The sequence below is a fragment of the Leucoraja erinacea genome, chromosome 1 (assembly GCF_028641065.1).
Source record: "Leucoraja erinacea ecotype New England chromosome 1, Leri_hhj_1, whole genome shotgun sequence".
In the NCBI taxonomy this organism is placed as follows: domain Eukaryota; kingdom Metazoa; phylum Chordata; class Chondrichthyes; order Rajiformes; family Rajidae; genus Leucoraja; species Leucoraja erinaceus.
This window is the reverse complement of record NC_073377.1, coordinates 15,533,907-15,552,662: the sequence shown is the minus strand read 5'-3', so window position 1 is coordinate 15,552,662 and position 18,756 is coordinate 15,533,907. Positions and strand designations below refer to the sequence as shown.

General features: G+C 41.2%; 1 protein-coding gene across 1 annotated transcript; it reads left to right on the top strand.

The window, feature by feature from the left end:
- Positions 1-961: 961 nt before the first annotated feature.
- Positions 962-17,409, top strand: atp5fa1 (ATP synthase F1 subunit alpha). Its single transcript, XM_055655065.1, has 12 exons — positions 962-1,152; positions 3,195-3,273; positions 5,201-5,370; positions 6,146-6,319; positions 6,801-6,967; positions 9,060-9,208; positions 10,565-10,716; positions 12,396-12,620; positions 13,017-13,124; positions 13,860-14,004; positions 16,584-16,734; positions 17,188-17,409. The coding sequence occupies exons 1-12, from the start codon at positions 1,093-1,095 to the stop codon at positions 17,267-17,269; spliced, it is 1,662 nt and encodes a 553-aa protein (XP_055511040.1). The 5' UTR covers positions 962-1,092; the 3' UTR covers positions 17,270-17,409.
- The last annotated feature ends 1,347 nt before the right edge of the window (positions 17,410-18,756 follow it).

Below are 18,756 nucleotides of genomic sequence, written 5' to 3'. Positions count from 1 at the left end.
TCCTATAGCAGATCCTATATCATCATTGGATATAAAATCAGAATAAATATAATTGTAATTGTAATTGTAATTGTAAATCTTTATTGTCATTTCCTGAGTATTCGCATACTCAGAGGAAACAAAAAAAACGTTTCTCGACCAGTGTCCATTCAGTTTTCGTTACAAAATAAATAGCAATTAAAGTTAAAATACATGTCATGAACAATTTAACCCTCTAATAACATTCAATAACATTCAACAGCCGTTCCGACTGGCAGCGGGGTGTTTGTGCGCGATACTTGGCAGGGGGGAAAGTTCATTTAACAGTCTTACAGCCTGTGGGACAGAAGCACAGGAGCATCCTGTGGTTTTGCCTGTACCTCTTCCCAGATGGGACGTTGAAGTCATACACCAAAGTAAGGGTCTTTGATGATGGAGATGGCTCTGTTGATGCATCTCTTCTTGTATATGTCCAGCAGGAAGGGGAGTGGAGCACCAATAATCCTGCTTGCGGTCTTCACTATCCTGTCCAGTTGGTGACGTTCGTACGCCTTGCAGCTCCCGAACCAGGAAGTGATGCCGTATGTCAGTGTGCTCTCAACAGTCCCCCTGTAAAAAGTCCGTAGGTGTGTGGTGGGGAGGCCTGCTTTCCGTAGTCTTCGGAGGGGGTGAAGTCGCTGCTGGGCTCTCTTGACTAATTGTGTGTGTTATATGATTATATACATTTATATCACATTCATGTATGTGTGTTTATAAACATTATATTCTTTAACAAGAATTAACAGAAGTATGAACTGAAAGAATTATGAATCTAACCCTATATCACACACACACACTGTTGCCCCGCAACGTTGATTACACTGCGAGTCGGGTTGGGTAGGTTCCGGTTACTAAAATGGGCGGGTACAAATGCCCAGGATCCTCTCCGTAGCGTACTATACGTCAGCCCGTTGCATTGCGCAGTAGCGGCCCATCTTTGGTTGGTTGACCTCTCCCTTCAGGAGTCGAGCAGCCGGTGAGGCGGCCGCCATTTGCACAGCCGCTCGGCCGAGTAGGCACGTCACTGTCACTGTCACCGTCGGCCAGCACCATCCCATCCACCGCGGCCCCATCATGTTGTCGGCCCGCCTGACTGCAGTGTTCGCGCGGTCTCTCGCCAGGCAGCGAGTGCAGGTGAGTGGGCTCGGCTGCTGGTCGCCGGGGCGTGTGTGTGTGTGGAGCTGAAGCTGCAGCTGCAGTGCTAGCGCCAGCGCCGCCATTTTACACGGGCGGCTCGGCTCGGCTCCTGCGGCCTGCAGTGACTTTGAGCAGAAACTCTGCTGGTGTGTTGGCCCCATTTACTCGGCCTGCCCTTCTTTCTAGTAGAGTTTCACCCATTGCAAGAGGAGAGGGTCACTATAGTTGTATCGCCGAGACTGCCCGATTTTAGTAATATAATGGATGTTCATAGGTGATGTCCTGCTGAAGGTCAGGTCCCCAGTTTCTCCTTCACTTCACGTACAAACTCATTATTTTGTTATTATACCTGCCGTTTAGTTTCATAATTGTGTTTTCGTGGCAGTTTAAAAAAAATCTTTCATATATTTGATTGCATTCACTGGCTCTTGATTGAACATAGCGCCGTTCTTTAGCCTTTAGGCCAAATATTATGTTTAGCAAGATCCTATGTCCCCTGAGTTTAATCTGATAATTAATAATTATCAGAAGTATGAACTGAAATAATTATGAATCTAACCCTATATCACACACACACACAAAATGACAATTGGTAAATCAGCTTTTAGTTGGTGCATTCAGTTGAAGCAAAATGTTGATATATTATGCTGTAACTAACCGTGATAATCTGATTCTTTGTTAAATCCAAGGCAATTTTAGACTAATTATTAGCTGTACATTTTTTGGTTGAGAAGTGCAAATTAATGTAACAACAGTTGGTTGCTTCTAAAGTCAATGAAGGTCAGGATAGGTTGTCTTTAGCTGTCTGTCCTGCTCGATCTGATATTGAATTAATCAAATTAGTTTAGATTTATTATTGTCACGTACTGATATATAGTGGGAAAAACGTTGATTTGCCTTCTATCCAGCAGATTGTACTATGTATTAAAAATACTTGCATCAAGATCGCACAAAAGAGAGGAAAGATATTAATAGGCTACTCAGAAACTGCAGATAAAGGCCATATATATATAGAGTTAGGCTGGGGAATCAAAAATTCATTTTAGTGTTTGAGAAACCATTCAGGATTCTCATAACAGGAAAGAAACTCTTGAGTAAACCTTGCATTACTACTGGATGTGCTAATCATTTAATAAACCCAATTTGTGCGGCAAATTGCTGGAGTAACAAGCATCTCTGGAAAGAAAGAATGGGTGACGTTTCGGGTCGAGACCCTGGGGAGAAGAAATGGGTGATGTTTTGATTCGAGACCCTTCTTCAGACTGAAGAAGGGTCTCGACCCAAAACATCACCCATCCCTTCTCTCCAGAGATGTTGCTTGTTCTGCTGAGTTACTCCAGCATTTTGTGTCTACCTTCGATTTAAACCAGCATCTGCAGTTCTTTCCATTTTGTGCTGCCTTTGACTATTAGGGATGGATACTTCATGGAGTAATTCAGAAAGGAAACGCACCCTTTGGGCCAATTTGTCCTTGCCAACCAAGGTGCCCCATCTAAGCTAGTCCAATTTGCTTGCATTTGGCCTTTAAATCTTTCCTACTGATGTACCCGTCCAAGTGTCTTTTAAATGCTGTCATAGAACCTGCCTCAACTCCTCTGGCAATATATCCGCTACACTGTGTGGAAAAAATTGCCCTTCAAATCTTAACCCCTCTCACCTCAAAGATATCTCCTCTTGTTTTTGATTCCCTACCTTAGGTAAAAGACTCTGTACATTCACCCAATCTATTCCCCTCGTATTGAGTTATGAATTTTAAAATAAATTAATTAAATTTGAGAACCATGGAGGAACCTTATTTTTTAATCTGCCTTGGATACCAACTGCCTCACAAGTGATGACAAAGTACAAAAGCTTAAATTTGCCAACATTTATATGCATGAGGCAATCTGTATACAGACTATGAAAGTAATGTTAGATTTCTGTGGTTAATTCAGTTTGAGATTTACATCATGCACTTTGCAGAATATTATTAATCTATTCTGTGTATGTAGTAGTTTGACTGAGCACAGTGCATTTATTTTAAGTCATGTTCTTTATAGGTGGCAAGAAAAGTCTTTCCTGCAGGATTTGTAGCCTCTCGGGATCTTCACACTTCAAGGACATGGCTTCAAAAGACTGGTCAGTCAATGTTTATAATCACACTCCAGTTTATATTGGTGAATGTGAAAGAAGCTAATCAGTGTCAGAAATAAGCATTTTTTGGGGGCTTTTTTTCATTTTTAACATTTCTGAATGCTTTCTAACAGCTTGTGAAATAAAAGTTAATTGTCTACCTCGAAGATATGGATGTCATTAATTATATTCAAGTCATAGAGCGCTACAGTGTGGAAACAATTTTCCATCTATTCAGCTATCTCTCCTTGGGTCACATGTGATCAAACCTTCCAGAGCTTTGGTCAAGTTCATATATAGAACATCTTCAGTTCTGCCCTCGTCGACATTTTTGGTCACGGCTATGGGAATTGGGCAGGAAAATTGCTTTCCATTATAGTGGCTTGCTAGGTCCAAACTCAAAGAACTGTAGGTCTGAGCCTGCATAGACATATGTCTAGAGCTGTACATTTGGGGAGCCAGTAGAAATGTGATTGCTTAATGCTGTTCGACTTATGCTAATGTATCAGTTTTATTGTCCTTGCTTTGGTTATATTTAAATTTATACTGGTGCTTTACTTGCATTGGCTATGGTTTGCTGATGAAGAGGTCCAACCAAATTAACCGCACTTTGAAGTAATGTTGCTTTTATTTATTATGTAGTAGTTTTCTTTTGAATGTTGCTGCATTAAATCCAGGTAAAATTCTGATATTTGTTTCAACATTTAAGTTGTACAATGAATCTATCTCGTATAGAACAGTTCAAAATTTAAATGCACATTTCATAAATCTTTACTTTGCATTGATTGATATTCAATTTTCTTACAAAATATTTAATGGTCCCTTGCATGGCTCTCCACAATATGAATATAATTAGCAGCACATGTGGGCTCCATGGTTTGCAACTTAACAAGATCAACTCTGCTCTCATGTCTATCTGTAGTAACTTTACACTCTCTGGTTTATCACAAATTTGTCTACCGTTGCCAATATAACTGAAGCATAAACCCCAGGCTTTTGTATGTACATTCCCAAACAATAGACAGTATCATTCTGTTACTTAATTACCAGGCTTTCACTCCACATGTATTGGAATGCTTAGTTGCATCTGTATTTTCAGAGCTCTTAAGATATCATGGCATTTAGATAAATGCTTCTTTTTTAATTTTCATGATCTAGTAACCCAGCGCATTGAAAAATATCTTGGGGTCATAGAGTGATACAATGAAGAAACAGGCCCTCCGGCCCAACTTGCCCACACTGGCCAATATGTCCCAGCTACACCAGTCCCACCTGCCTGTGCTTGGGCCATATCTCTACAAACCTGTCCTATCCATGCACCTGTCTAACGGTTTCTTAAACGTTGGAATAGTCCCATCCTCAAGTACCTCATTGGCAGCTTATTCCATATACCCACCACTCTTTGTGTGAAAAAGTTACCCCTCGGATTCCTATTAAATCTTTTCACCATCACCATGAACCTATGTCCACTGGTCCTCGATTCCCCAACTCTGGGCAAGACTCTGCATCTACCCGATCTATTCCTCTCATGATTTTATACATCTCTATAAAATCACCCCTCATCTTCCGGCGCTCCAAAGAATACAGACCCAGCCTACTCAACTTCTCCCTACAGCTCACAGCCTCCAGTCCTGGCAACATCGTCGTAAATCTTCTCTGAACCCTTTCAAGCTTGACAATATCTTTCCTATAACATGGTGCTCAGAACTGAACACAATATTCTAAGTGCGGTCTCAACAACATCGTATACACAACTTCCTCACATGCGGTCATTGATGTCATAATTGACAACAGCCCTGGTTTGCCACAATTCAGTAATATGTAATTCCCCACACATCTTTCATAATCTTAGAAACTTTGGGCTTCTCTGCTGTTGGAATAGTCATATCTCTCCTCATAAATATAGTTGTTCATCTCTTGTACTTTTCTTTAGGTACCGCAGAGGTTTCCTCCATCCTGGAAGAACGTATCCTGGGAGCTGACACCTCTGTTGATCTGGAAGAGACTGGTCGTGTGCTGTCAATTGGTGATGGTATTGCTCGTGTGTATGGCCTGAGAAATGTGCAGGCTGAAGAAATGGTGGAATTCTCCTCCGGCCTAAAGGTAATGGAGCAGTACAATGGAGAACAAACCTATTTGTGCCCTTGAGGTCACCTTTTCATTTGTTTAGTAATTTAAAATACTAAAGTATATTGCATCACATGAAAGAATGACAAAAAATATTATTGTTTTATATTTAGATCTTCGAGTTTATAAAATATTTAGAGGATAACTTTATTTGGTCTTGATTTTAAACATTTGACAAATTGGAGCAGAATATTGACCCTTTTTTTCAGATTGAAATTATTTCCCTCATAGCAACTTTTACAATAAATTCCTAGGTTTGATTCCCTGCGTTAACAGATTAAAGTCAGGATTGCAGTGGTGCCCTTGTTGACATCCGAACCTGGCCCATAAAATTCAACCAAGGTTTGTTCTGCAAATCATCAGCCAGAATGACCAGCATATGTAAACGGGTGTTGCATCGAGGCAGAATTGGGCTCAACCTCAACCTTATCACTTAGCTGATAAATGGTACTTGTTCTAAAAGTGCAGAGGCTATTTAAATCCGCACCTTTGGAAAAGTTTTGGGGTGGGGGGTAACTTTGTGGGTGAGGAGGCATTTGTATCTATTGTAAAATATGTAGCCTTCCACAGGCATTTCAAAAAAATATATCTGTTGGAGGATTGTGCAGATCTACTCCAAGGTGCTTCCAGTAATTGGTTGCAAGCTGTATTAATTCCAATGAACAAGCCATAGTCTGCCCCGACTGTTTATTACTCATAGTTATAAATATTACAATTGCATTTTTCTAATTTTGTGCCTTTACTTTTTTAGGGAATGTCTTTGAATTTGGAACCTGACAATGTTGGTGTTGTAGTATTTGGAAATGACAAGCTGATTATGGAGGGTGACATTGTCAAGAGAACTGGTGCCATTGTGGATGTTCCAGTCGGAGAGGAACTACTTGGACGTGTTGTAGATGCTTTGGGAAATGCCATTGATGGAAAGGTAAAGAGTCAAATGCCATAGTCTGATATCTATTAAAACTCTTCCTAACTTCTTGCACTCACCTGTTAGTGGTACAAGCTTTGCTTTAATTATGGATAAAGTACCCTGCTTTTATATTGGCTATTGTCTTAATTGTCTGCTTCTACGGAACTTTTATGACCATTGAGTCACTTGGTCTATTCTAGTGTTCGTACAGTAAATGAGCCACTAGCTCCACTCTTCCAATTTCCTGGGAGCAGGTGCCTCTGATTTTTAGGGTGTGGAATGATGTAAGCCTTTCTTTGTGTATCCACCTTGACCCATAATAAATGCATCAGTTTTGTGTGCCTTCTGACTTTGAAATCTGGGAGATTTCCAAAACTTAAAACCAGCACAGCCCTTATGCAGCCAGTTGGGAAAAGCAGTATATGATCATGTTTTTGGAGCGACCTCCTTTAGAAGTTGCAATGTTCAAATTTTGATATGTGCCTTTCTGAAACAGGGCCCACTTGGAGCTAAGGAACGTAGACGAGTGGGATTGAAAGCCCCTGGTATTATCCCCAGGATCTCAGTACGCGAGCCCATGCAGACCGGTATTAAGGCTGTGGATAGTCTGGTGCCCATTGGTCGTGGTCAGCGTGAACTTATTATTGGTGATCGACAGACTGGGTAAGAATCAAATTGTAACATTTTATTAAAACTAAAAGATTTGAATTGTCCCTTTCATGACATATCTGCAGATAAAGATAATCAAAGTGTAGTCACTGCTTCATGTAGTTTGTATAGTCCCCAAACAGCAATAGTTTAAATACCAGCTAACTTGTATCTGGACTTTCAAAAAGCCTTTGACAAGGTCCCCACACAAGAAATTAGTGTGCAGAATTAGAGCGCATGGTATTTTTAGTGTGCAGAATTGGAGCGCATGGTATTGGGGGTAGGGTATTGACATGGATAGACAACTGGAAGCAGACAGGAAGCAAAGAGTAGGAATTAACGGGTCCTTTTCAGAATAGCAGGCAGTAACTAGTAGGGTGCCACAACCCTCGGTGCTGGAACCCCAGTTATTTACAATATATATTAACGATTTATACGAGGGAATTAAATGTAGCATCTCCAAATTTACAGATGACACAAAGCTGGGTGGCAATGTGAGCTGCGAGGAGGATGCTGAGGCTGCAGAGTGGCTTGAATAGGTTGTGTGAGCGAGCAGATGCAGGATGTGAGGTTATCCACTTTGGTGGCAAGAATAGGAAGGCAGATTATTATCTGATTATTGTCAGATTAGGAAAAGGGGAGGTGCAACGAGACCTTGGTGTGCTTGTCAATGCCATAGAGTGCTACGGTGTGGAAACAGGCACTTCGGCCCAACTTGCCCACACTGGCCAACAATGTCCCAGCTACACTAGTCCCACTTGCCTGCGCTTGGTCCATATCCTATCCGTGTACCAGTCTAACTGTTTCTTAAACAATGGGATAGTCCCAGTCTCAACGACCTCTTCTGGCAGCCTGTTCAATACACCCACCACCCTTTGTGTGAAAAAGTTACCCCTCAGATTCCTATTTAATCTTTTCCCCTTCACCTTGAACCTATGTCCTCTGGTCCTCGATTCCCCTGCTTTGGGCAAGAGACTCGGTGCATCTACCCGATTTATTCCTCATGATTTTGTACGTCAGTCACTGAAAGTAAGCATGCAGGTACAGCAGGCAGGAAAGAAAGCTAATGGCATGTTGGCCTTCATTGCAAGAGGATTTGAGTTTAGGAGAAAGGAGGTCCTACTGCAGTTGTACTGGGCCCTGGTGAGACCACACTTAGAGTATATTGTGTGCAATTTTGGTCTCCTAATTTGAGGAAGGCATTATTGATATTGTGGGAGTGCAGCGTAGGTTCACCAGGTTAATTCCCACGATGGTGGGACTGACAATATGATAAAAGAGTAGATCGACTGGGCTTGTATTCACTGGAATTTAGAAGGATGAGAAGGGATCATAAAAACATAAAATTCTTAAATGATTGGACAGGCTAGATGCAGGAAAAATGGTCCCAATGTTGGGGGAGTCCAGAATCAGGGGTCACAGTTTAAGAATAAGGGATAGGCCATTTAGGACTGAGATGAGGAAAAACATTTTCACCCAGAGAGCTGAGAATCTGTGCAATTCTCTGCCACAGAAGGCAGTGGAGGCCAATTCATTGGAAGTTTCATGAGAGGAATAAATCGGGTTTAACCCTAAGATTTAGCTCTTAGGGCTAAAGGAATCAAGGATACGGGGAAAAAGCAGGAACAGGGTGCTGATTATTGATGATCTGCCATGATCATATTGAATGGCGGTACTAGATAAAATGCCGAATGGCCTACTCCTGCACCTATTTTTCTATGTTTTTGATTTAATTTGGAAATGATGATTATGGGGTAAATATTGGTCACGACAACAGAGCCATGTCACTTTTCAAATGTAGCACTATGGGATCTATGACATTCCCTTCAGGTGATGGATATGGTTTGTTTTGCTTTGTGCAAGAGACCTGTCCTAGTGAGTATTGACCAAAGTGGGTCACATGATTATCCCTTGTCCAGGATATTTCAGTATGTCCATTCAACTGCAGTGGCCAGATATTAATGAGTGGTGACTTTGGATTCTGAGTTCTCCTATCTTCTAATCTGTACACATGAAGACCATGTAGTGAATGAAAATGAGATGCTTTTGGTCTATGGCTTGATGTTCGCAATTGTGTCCTGACTTGTATATTGTACTTTCTCTTCAGCAAAACTGGTATTGCTATTGATACCATCATCAATCAGAAGAGATTCAATGAAGGCACCGATGAGAAGAAGAAACTGTACTGCATCTATGTTGCTATTGGTCAGAAGAGATCCACTGTGGCTCAGCTGGTCAAGAGACTAACTGATGCTGGTAGGTTTGACTTGCCAATGCCAAAATGCCCAAGGGAATTTGGGAAAGACAAGACACTGTTGGAATTTTTGAGAAAGTAAATAGGATAGACAAAGGAGGTGGATGTTGTTTACCTGGATTTTCAGAAGGTCTTTGATAAGGTGCTGCACGTGAGACTGCTAAACAAGATGGGAGCCCATGGTATTAGAGGGATGATGCTAACATGGATAGAAGGTTTGCTGAATGGCAGAAGGCAAAGAGTGGTAATAAAGGAGGCTTTTTCTGGTAGGAATAAATGCGTAGGCTATTTTCTAAAGGGCGAGGATGCACAAATCTGAGATGCCGAGGGACTTGGGAGTATTGGTGCAGGATTCCCAAAAGGTTCATTTCCAAGTTGAATCGTTAGTGAGGAAGGCAATTGCAATGTTAGCATTTATTCCAAGAGGACTAGAATATAAAAACAGATGTAATGCTGAAGCTTTAAAAGGCAATGGAGTATTGTGAAAAGTCCTAATTGAAACTTGCGGTATAGTGTAAGGCCTGGATATGGAGAGGATGTTTCCACTAGTGGGAGAGATTGGGACCAGATTTTATTCTATCAGCATAAAAGGACCTACCTTTAGAAGGGAGATGAGGAGGAATTTGTTTAGACAATCAGTTTTGAATCTGGAATACATTACCGCAAACGGCTGTGGAGGAGAAGTTATTGGGTATTTTTTAAAGCAGAGATTGATTTATGCGTATTCTTGATTGGTATGTGTGTCAAAGGTTATGAGGAGAAGACGAGAGAATGGGGTTGAGAGGGAAAGAGATCAGCCATGATTGAACAGGGGAGAAAATGTGATGGGCCAAGTGGCCTAATTCTGTATAATCACCTCCTAATTACCTCCTGCTTTTGCATCAAAGTACTCGGAGAAGATTTGATGGAAATTGTAATAATATTCCATCTTGAAGACGGAATTGTGCTTAAGCAAAGGTAATGTTTAAAACCAATGTCTGTTCAAAATGAGGTAAGATGCACTGACCCAATGGATAATTCAGTAAGCTTTACCAGCTCATGAGCAACATGCTGATGCTACTCTTCATAGAGCATGGAAACAGTATAACTCAACATGACACCAAGTTACTTTTGTCTCACAAAAGACTTTTGAACCTCCATCTGCCAGTGGTTTCTGAAATGCTGCAGTATCAACATTGAATATTTACAACTGTCAATCATAGCTGTCCCATTCCTAACTACATTGTTGTTACTGCCAGTCCTAAAGATCCCGTGGAAAGTGCTGGTATATGATAATTCAAAAGTAGATGGGAATAATCAGGAAAAATAGTAGAATATCTCTATTGTTGGAATATCAGACCCTTCTACTTGTTTTCCAGATGCAATGAAGTACACCATTGTGGTCTCTGCCACAGCCTCTGATGCTGCTCCACTACAGTACCTGGCTCCATATTCTGGCTGCTCAATGGGAGAGTATTTCAGAGACAATGGCAAACATGCACTTATCATCTACGATGACTTATCTAAACAGGTCAGTACGTTTTTTTTACTGCAGTTGATCTACAGCCATTGCTTTAGAATCCTAGTCATGGAGCTATACAGCATGGAAACGGGCCCTTCTGCCCAGCTCTTTCCATCCCAGCCAAGTAGTCATTCTAGTCGTGTCCCATTTGCCTGCATTTGACCCATATCCCTCTAAACCCTTTAGATCTGAATTTCTTTTGAAATTCGTGTTTGTATCTGCTTCCAAGCTTCCTCTGGCAGCTTGGCTCAGATATGGACTACACTCTGCTGCTAAACAGATTCCCCTGAAATCCGTCTTAAATCTCTCCCCTCTCACCTTAAGCCTATGCCCTTTGGTTTTAGAATCCCCTAACCAAGGAAAAGGCCTGTGAGCATTCACTTCATCCACTCTCCTCATAGAAACATAGAAATTAGGTGCAGGAGTAGGCCATTCGGCCCTTCGAGCCTGCACCGCCATTCAATATGATCATGGCTGATCATCCAACTCAGTATCCCGTACCTGCCTTCTCTCCATACCCTCTGATCCCCTTAGCCACAAGGGGCACATCTAACTCCCTCTTAAATATAGCCAATTAACTGGCCTCAACTACCCTCTGTGGCAGAGAGTTCCAGAGATTCACCACTCTCTGTGTGAAAAAAGTTCTTCTCACCTCGGTTTTAAAGGATTTCCCCCTTATCCTTAAGCTATGACCCCTTGTCCTGGACTTCCCCAACATCAGGAACAATCTTCCTGCATCTAGCCTGTCCAACCCCTTAAGAATTTTGCAAGTTTCTATAAGATCCCCTCTCAATCTCCTAAATTCTAGAGAGTATAAACCAAGTCTATCCAGGCTTTCTTCATAAGACAGTCCTGACATCCCAGGAATCAGTCTGGTGAACCTTTTCTGCACTCCCTCTATGGCAATAATATCCTTCCTCAGATTTGGAGACCAAAACTGTACGCAATACTCCAGGTGTGGTCTCACCAAGACCCTGTACAACTGCAATAGAACCTCCCTGCTCCTATACTCAAATCCTTTTGCTATGAAAGCCAACATACCTGCTGCACCTGCATGCCTACCTTCAATGACTGGTGTACCATGACACCCAGGTCTCGCTGCATCTCCCCCTTTCCCAATCGGCCACCATTTAGATAATAGTCTGCTTTCCCGTTTTTGCCACCAAAATGGATAACTTCACATCATGATTTTGTATTCTTGAATAAGTTATTCAAGTATACAAAGGGGTTATGCCTGACCAAAAATCCTGAAATTAGAGAGGAAATCCATTTCTTGATTTGAGCAAAGTTTACTGAAGTGACATGCAATAGTTCTTGCAATGATTAGAATTGGCTAATTCAGTGTCGAACAAGTGAAAGCTTGGGATATCATAACTGCTCCATTCAGTTATTGGGATCTCTTTGAAATAGACCCACGAAAATAAATATGGAGAAGCTCAGTTTTGATGAGCAGTTACTAGTTTAAGTATAATTTTCTCAATGGCTGAATTAAGGGCAGATAAAATATGCAAAGGAAGTTGGTGAGGCTAATTGTGACCTTTCTACTTCATTTCATCTGGATTAGGATGTGCCATTATGTATAACTGCAAAATGCCATTAATCAAATATTTAACTCTGAATACAATGAACACAATTCACTTGAGACTTGTAACGCCCATTGCCGATATGTCGCTTTCCTCATTCTGCAGGCTGTTGCCTACCGCCAAATGTCCTTGCTTCTGCGCCGTCCTCCAGGGCGAGAGGCCTACCCTGGTGATGTGTTCTACCTACACTCGCGTCTGCTGGAGAGAGCAGCCAAGATGAACGATAACTTTGGTGGTGGCTCCCTTACAGCTCTCCCTGTCATTGAGACTCAGGCTGGTGATGTGTCCGCTTACATTCCAACCAATGTCATCTCCATCACTGATGGTCAAGTGAGTTATTGATGTGCACGTTGTTCTGCACACTTTTTGAAGACTTGAAAAGCGAATCTTTGCATGGGAGAGTTAAATGGGCTGTAAATTCCTTTCGGACAATAACTGATATTTTTCATTAATGAAGACTGGTTGTCTCCGATAAGTTTGCTGGCAATACATTTGTCTCATTAGGAACCACTTTTAGACAGGATAAGCCTTTGAACATTTTTCTTAAGCTGATATTAAAAATACACTTAAATCAATATTTTTCATTCAGATTTCAAAGGAGATATTGTTACAGCACTAGACACCATCAATAAAGTAAGCAGCTTATTATGAGCAGCTTATTTCTGTGCCTAGAATTGTTCTTGTACAGTAATGTATCCTGCTTCCTCTAATTTGTGTACTCTCTAGATCTTCTTGGAAACAGAATTGTTCTACAAGGGTATCCGTCCAGCCATTAACGTGGGTCTGTCTGTGTCCCGTGTAGGATCTGCTGCACAGACAAAAGCCATGAAACAGGTATTAATTGGGTTGTTTTTGCCTGAATCCTTTTGATTACTGCTTGGTAACTAGGAGCAATGCAAAATTCTTCCATTTGAGAATTTGATCCTTATTAGTTCACTTTCCTATCATTTATTTTAAACTTTGCAGATACTTGGACTGAATTTGTTGGGAATTATTGCTATATGGTAGGGTTCGGTCTCTAATTTTTGAATCATAAAAAGCACAAATATTAATGAGAAAAAGCTCATCCAATGGAAGGCTTTAAAGTGAGTCTGAGTAGCGTACTGCAGATGCTGGTTTATACCAAATATACCAATGTTTTGGAGCGGGTCAAGCAGCATCTCTGGAGAAAATGGATAGTTGTTGTCCCCTTTCTACTTTCTCCAGAAATGTTGCCTGACCCACTGAGTTACAATAGACCAGAGGTGCAGGAGTAGGCCATTCGGCCCTTTGAGCCAGCACCGCCATTCAATGTGATCGTGGCTGATCATCCCCAATCAGTACCCCGTTCCTGCCTTCTCCCCATATCCCCTGACTCTGCTATTTTTAAGAGCCCTATCTAGCTCTCTCTTGAAAGCATTCAGTCTAACTTTAATCATTGTGATGCTTGGTGAGTATGGCATTGGTGCAGTGTTTCTTCATGTCCCTGCTGATGATATGCCCCTGGTTTCCACCTTTTCTCTTCAGATCACCTTGAAAGTTGAGGGGATTCCTTGTTAACTTCTAATTTGTCGCCTTTATTGATTGCAGGTGGCTGGAACCATGAAGCTGGAGCTGGCCCAGTTCCGTGAGGTGGCAGCTTTTGCCCAGTTTGGTTCTGATTTGGATGCTGCTACTCAACAGCTGTTGAATCGTGGTGTCCGTCTGACAGAGTTGCTCAAACAAGGACAGTATGGTGAGTCCCTGTTGGAATTCGGAAAGATGTCTGCAATTGCCTAATTAGATTGCCTTTCATTTCACTGATTATCTAATTGTTTTGCTTGTTACACTGATGCCAGGTGCAAAACAAATAGAGTTTCTTGGAATGACAGGAAATAGTAAAATTATAAGCATGTTTGTACACAAATTCTGACTGTTTAATAATTTTCTATCAAGGAGCTTCGTGCATCTGGAGGATACTGCCTAGAAGGTTTGAGGTCGTTAAAGTATTTGCATGAGCACTGAATATACCATTGGTTACAGAAGCATGGATGTGGAGGCAGGAATAGAATTAAGCTCATAGTTTTGTTTTAGTACTGGAAATAGCCTGAGTAGCTTCTTTCTATAAACTCCTGGCTCCAATATGTTGCCAGATATTCCCAGATAATAGACAATAGGTACAGTAGTAGGCCATTCAGCCCTTCGAGCCAGCACCACCATTCAATGTGATCATGGCTGATCATCCCTAATCAGTACCCCGTTCCTGCCTTCTCCCCATAATCCCCTGACTCCGCTATCTTTAAGAGCCCTATCTAGCTCTCTCTTGAAAGTATCCAGAGAACCGGCCTCCACCGCCCTCTGAGGCAGAGACTTCCACAGACTCGCAACTCTCTATGAGAAAAAGTATTTCCTCATCTCCGTTCTAAATGGCTTACCCCTTATTCTTAAACTGTGGCCCCTGGTTCTGGACTCTCCCAACATTGGGTACATGTTTCCTGCCTCTAGCCTGTCCAAATCGTTGTTAATCATATAATCCCTCTCATCCTTCTAAACTCCAGAGTATACAAGCCCAGCCGCTCCATTCTCTCAGCATATGACAGTCCTGCCATCCCGGGAATAAACCGTATAAACCTACACTGCACTCCCTCAATAGCAAGAATGTCCTTCCTCAAATTAGGGGACCAAAACTGCACACAATACTCCAGGTGTGGTCTCACTAGGGCCCTATACAACTGCAGAAGGACTTCTTTGCGCCTATACTCAACTCCTTGTTATGAAGGCCAACATGCCATTCGCTTTCTTCACAGTCTGCTGTACCTGCATGCTTACTTTCATTGATGTTGAATATCTTTCCACCATACCTTTGTCGAGATGCATGTCTGAAGAAGGGTCTCGACCTGAAACGTCACCCATTCCATCTCTCCAGAGATGCCTGTCCCGCTGAGTTACTCCAGCTTTTTGTGTCTATCTTCAGAATATTAGAAATCAAGTTTGCAACTTGAGAATAAGAAAACTCACAGGTTTTGAAGGATATGGGCCAAACGCTGACAGATGACACTGGTGTAGATGGGGCACCTTGGCTGGTTTGGGCAGGGCAAGTCAAGTATCCTTTATTGCCATTCAGACCTTTCAGTCTGAACAAAATTTCGTGCCTTGCAGTCATAACAGAATAAAATAACAAAACACACAATAAACACAGATTTAACATCCGCCGTTTGCGGAGCTCGGATGCGGCCGCTGGACTTACCATCGCCCGCCATTAACAGCCAGACTATATGTTCATTGTAACAGATGCCAAAGTATTGGCTTCTTGGCATGATGGAAAGTGAATTAAGCAGCAATTATCTGTTTCAACAAAGAATGTGTGGGGTGAGGCAGGGCTAGTGGAGCAGATGAAGAATGATGAGAAGATGCAACAAAGTTGGAGTATGGATTTGGGAGATAGCAGCTGTGCATGAGCGGTGGCAACACAAAGAAGGGGGAAATGCAGAAGGAACCAGGTGGTGAGACAGCAACGAAGAGACTGGGGGGTGATGAGTGCAGGCATGGTGTACAAATAGTGGACTTCACTGGGACCATTTCTGACACTTCTCTCTTTTCTGGATCTCTGTCCATCTTGAGATAAACTAGACACTGACGTATACTATAAACCCACCAACTCCCACAGCTACCTAGACCACACCTCTTCCTGCTCTCTTGTAATTCCATACCTTTCATCGGTTTCTGTCTGACACGTCTGCTCTCAAGATGAGGTTTTCTATTCAAGTAGGTCTGAAATATCCTGCTCCTTCAGGATATATGGCTTTGGCCTTTCTACAGTTATGTAGCAACTGTTTTCCAACACAATTGCTCTTCCTCCTGTGTGTAGTTCCATCTTCCCTCACTCCACCTAGATCCTCCTATTGCCTACAAGCCCCTGTCTCGCCTACACCCCGTCCCCCTCTCCCCTTTATTTGGCTCTGGTGGTTTTGCACTGACCTGATGCAGGGTCTCAACTTAAAGTGTCAGATATTCTCCCCACGGGCGCTAAACTACTGAGCTCCTCTTGTAGCTGGTTTTTTGTTTGAATTATTTTATTGCTAATTTGTCGTCTCGCCACCTCAATTGCCGAATCGCAAAATGCGGTGGTTCTCCAGTACAATTGCGGTTGATTCCATCTTCAGTCAATAAATAGTTTTAAGGAAAGTCTCAGTCATCAATCAACAAAGCTATTTGTAGCAGCAGTGATTATAGTTGTGCAGTCGTACTGCTGCTCGTAAACAAGATGGAGATGTCAGAGGTTCATTTTGAGAATTATTGCCAGATTGTGGAGTAAATTTTGCATTCTCTTTCCAGTTCCCATGCCTATCGAAGACCAGGTGGCAGTTATTTTTGCCGGAGTCAGAGGTCATCTGGATAAAATGGAGCCTAGCAAGATTACAAAGTTTGAGCCAGCTTTCTTAGCCCACATGAAGAGTCAGCACCAGGATATCTTGACAGCAATCAGGTAAATTAGAACAGAATCCTCCACCCCACCCATTAAAAAAATATTTTTTAAATGTATTTTGTTATTGTTACCCTGCTATGAGAAATAACATTTGATGATGGTGACAAGTTCTTTAACTGGACAATTTTTGTTATTCACACACTTTAGTGAATTAGCTGCTTTTTAAACTGTGCCTTTTTGTGTGTCATTCTAGTTTTACTTCCTTTACCAAAGGGTGTATCCAGAACTAGATTTTTTTTTTCCAAACTGAGGTCAAACTAGTTATTTAAACATTTTTTTGTATTTGTAGTCTATCTGTTCTAAATCCCTCCCATGATCATAATCGCAATCGCACATGCTTGTGTCTTTTTTAATTACCATGTCTGAATACATATCCAGTTAATACCTCTTGGACTAGTTTTCATTTATTTGTGGATCCAGTATCTGAACTACTCTTATTTTCTTTTATTAAAGGACTGAGAGTCAAATCAACCCCGAGGTGGAAGTCAAGCTGAAGAAGATTGTTATAGACTTCTTGTCAACCTTTGAGGCATAAACTTGATCTTGTCTGTTGATCAGTCTTGTTAATGTTTTGCTGACATCCTGATTCCTCCACAACCTGTGGGAGAGCAGTGTTTACTCTCGTGTAAAATGTACAGAAGATTTTCTCTTCAGAGAATAAAGTATTCCATTCAATTCCTGGAGTTTAGCCTTTTTCCTTGTGCATGCATTTGAGGTGGAGAAAGTTTGCGCTCATAAAAAAAATGTGATTGAAAACAATAGCTGATACCAACAATGTTTGCCAATTTGAATTTATTGTAACAGTACCACATAAATGGTTTAATGTATTGTTTCATACTTGCAGTGGTCATTTATGAATAGAAAATATAAAATTCTGAGAAATGGCTGAAAGTGGATAACATTTTGTTTTCAATTCAATGTGATCATTTAGTTTGGCAAACACAAAAATGCAAGAACCTTTATAAATGTAATCTGACATAGATATTGAGAATAATTTGTAATTCACCAAACAATGAAATTGGTATTTTGGTGTACTAACTTCAACCATGCTCCAACATGTTTAAGGATGTCATAAGATCCAAGGAGGACGTTTATAAAATTGCTAGAAAAGGGTAGCAAGCCTAAGGATTGGGAATAGTTTAGGATTCAGCAAAATATATAAAATTTGGCTAAGAGGGAATATGGAGTGAAATAACTTGCACAGGACATAATTTGACTAAAACACTACAATGGTGATGGTAATGTAGGGCACTTGCAGCAAGAAACAAGAGAATGCACAATGAAGAACAGAGAAAAGGTAGAACAAAGTGTTTATGTATGGGCCTGGAAGAAAACTCTCCAGAACTATTGAGCAACCAACAATATAAGTAAGGTTAAGGAGGAATTAGATGAAAATATATTTTCATGATTACAGTTGAGCCATCCACAGTACAGATACATTATAATGGGAATAATGTTTAGTGCAAGAGAGAGCCAATAAAGTCTGATCAAATATAGTCTGAGGGTCTCCAATGAGATAGACAGTAACACAAGACTGCTCTCTGGTTGTTATGGAAGAAGTGCATGATTTGGGTATTTTCCAGTTTTATTGTGGATCTGTTCTGCATGCAAATATAATGTACCTTTTGGAACAACAATAGGAAAATAGCCTAACATCACTATGAGGGGAAATGGAGTTTATAAGAAAAGACATGATAACAACGAGAAAATATCAAATGGATTAGTTGAATCTATGAAAGGGAAATGATGTTTGACAAACAGGCTAGAGCTTTTTGAGGATGTTGCAGACAGCAATAATGGGAGAGGCAATAAATGCAAAATTTGAATTGATTATTCTTAACTCATGAATGATTTGGGTAAAGGAGGCAAATATGATATTTAAAGTTTGGTGCTGATATGAAGGTGGGTGGGATTGAGAGTAGCAATGAGTATAAAAAGAGTTAAACAAGTAGCTTATTTGGTGGCAGATGCAGTTTTCCATTTTGGCAGGAAAAACAAAGGCTGAATATTGCTCTTAAGACA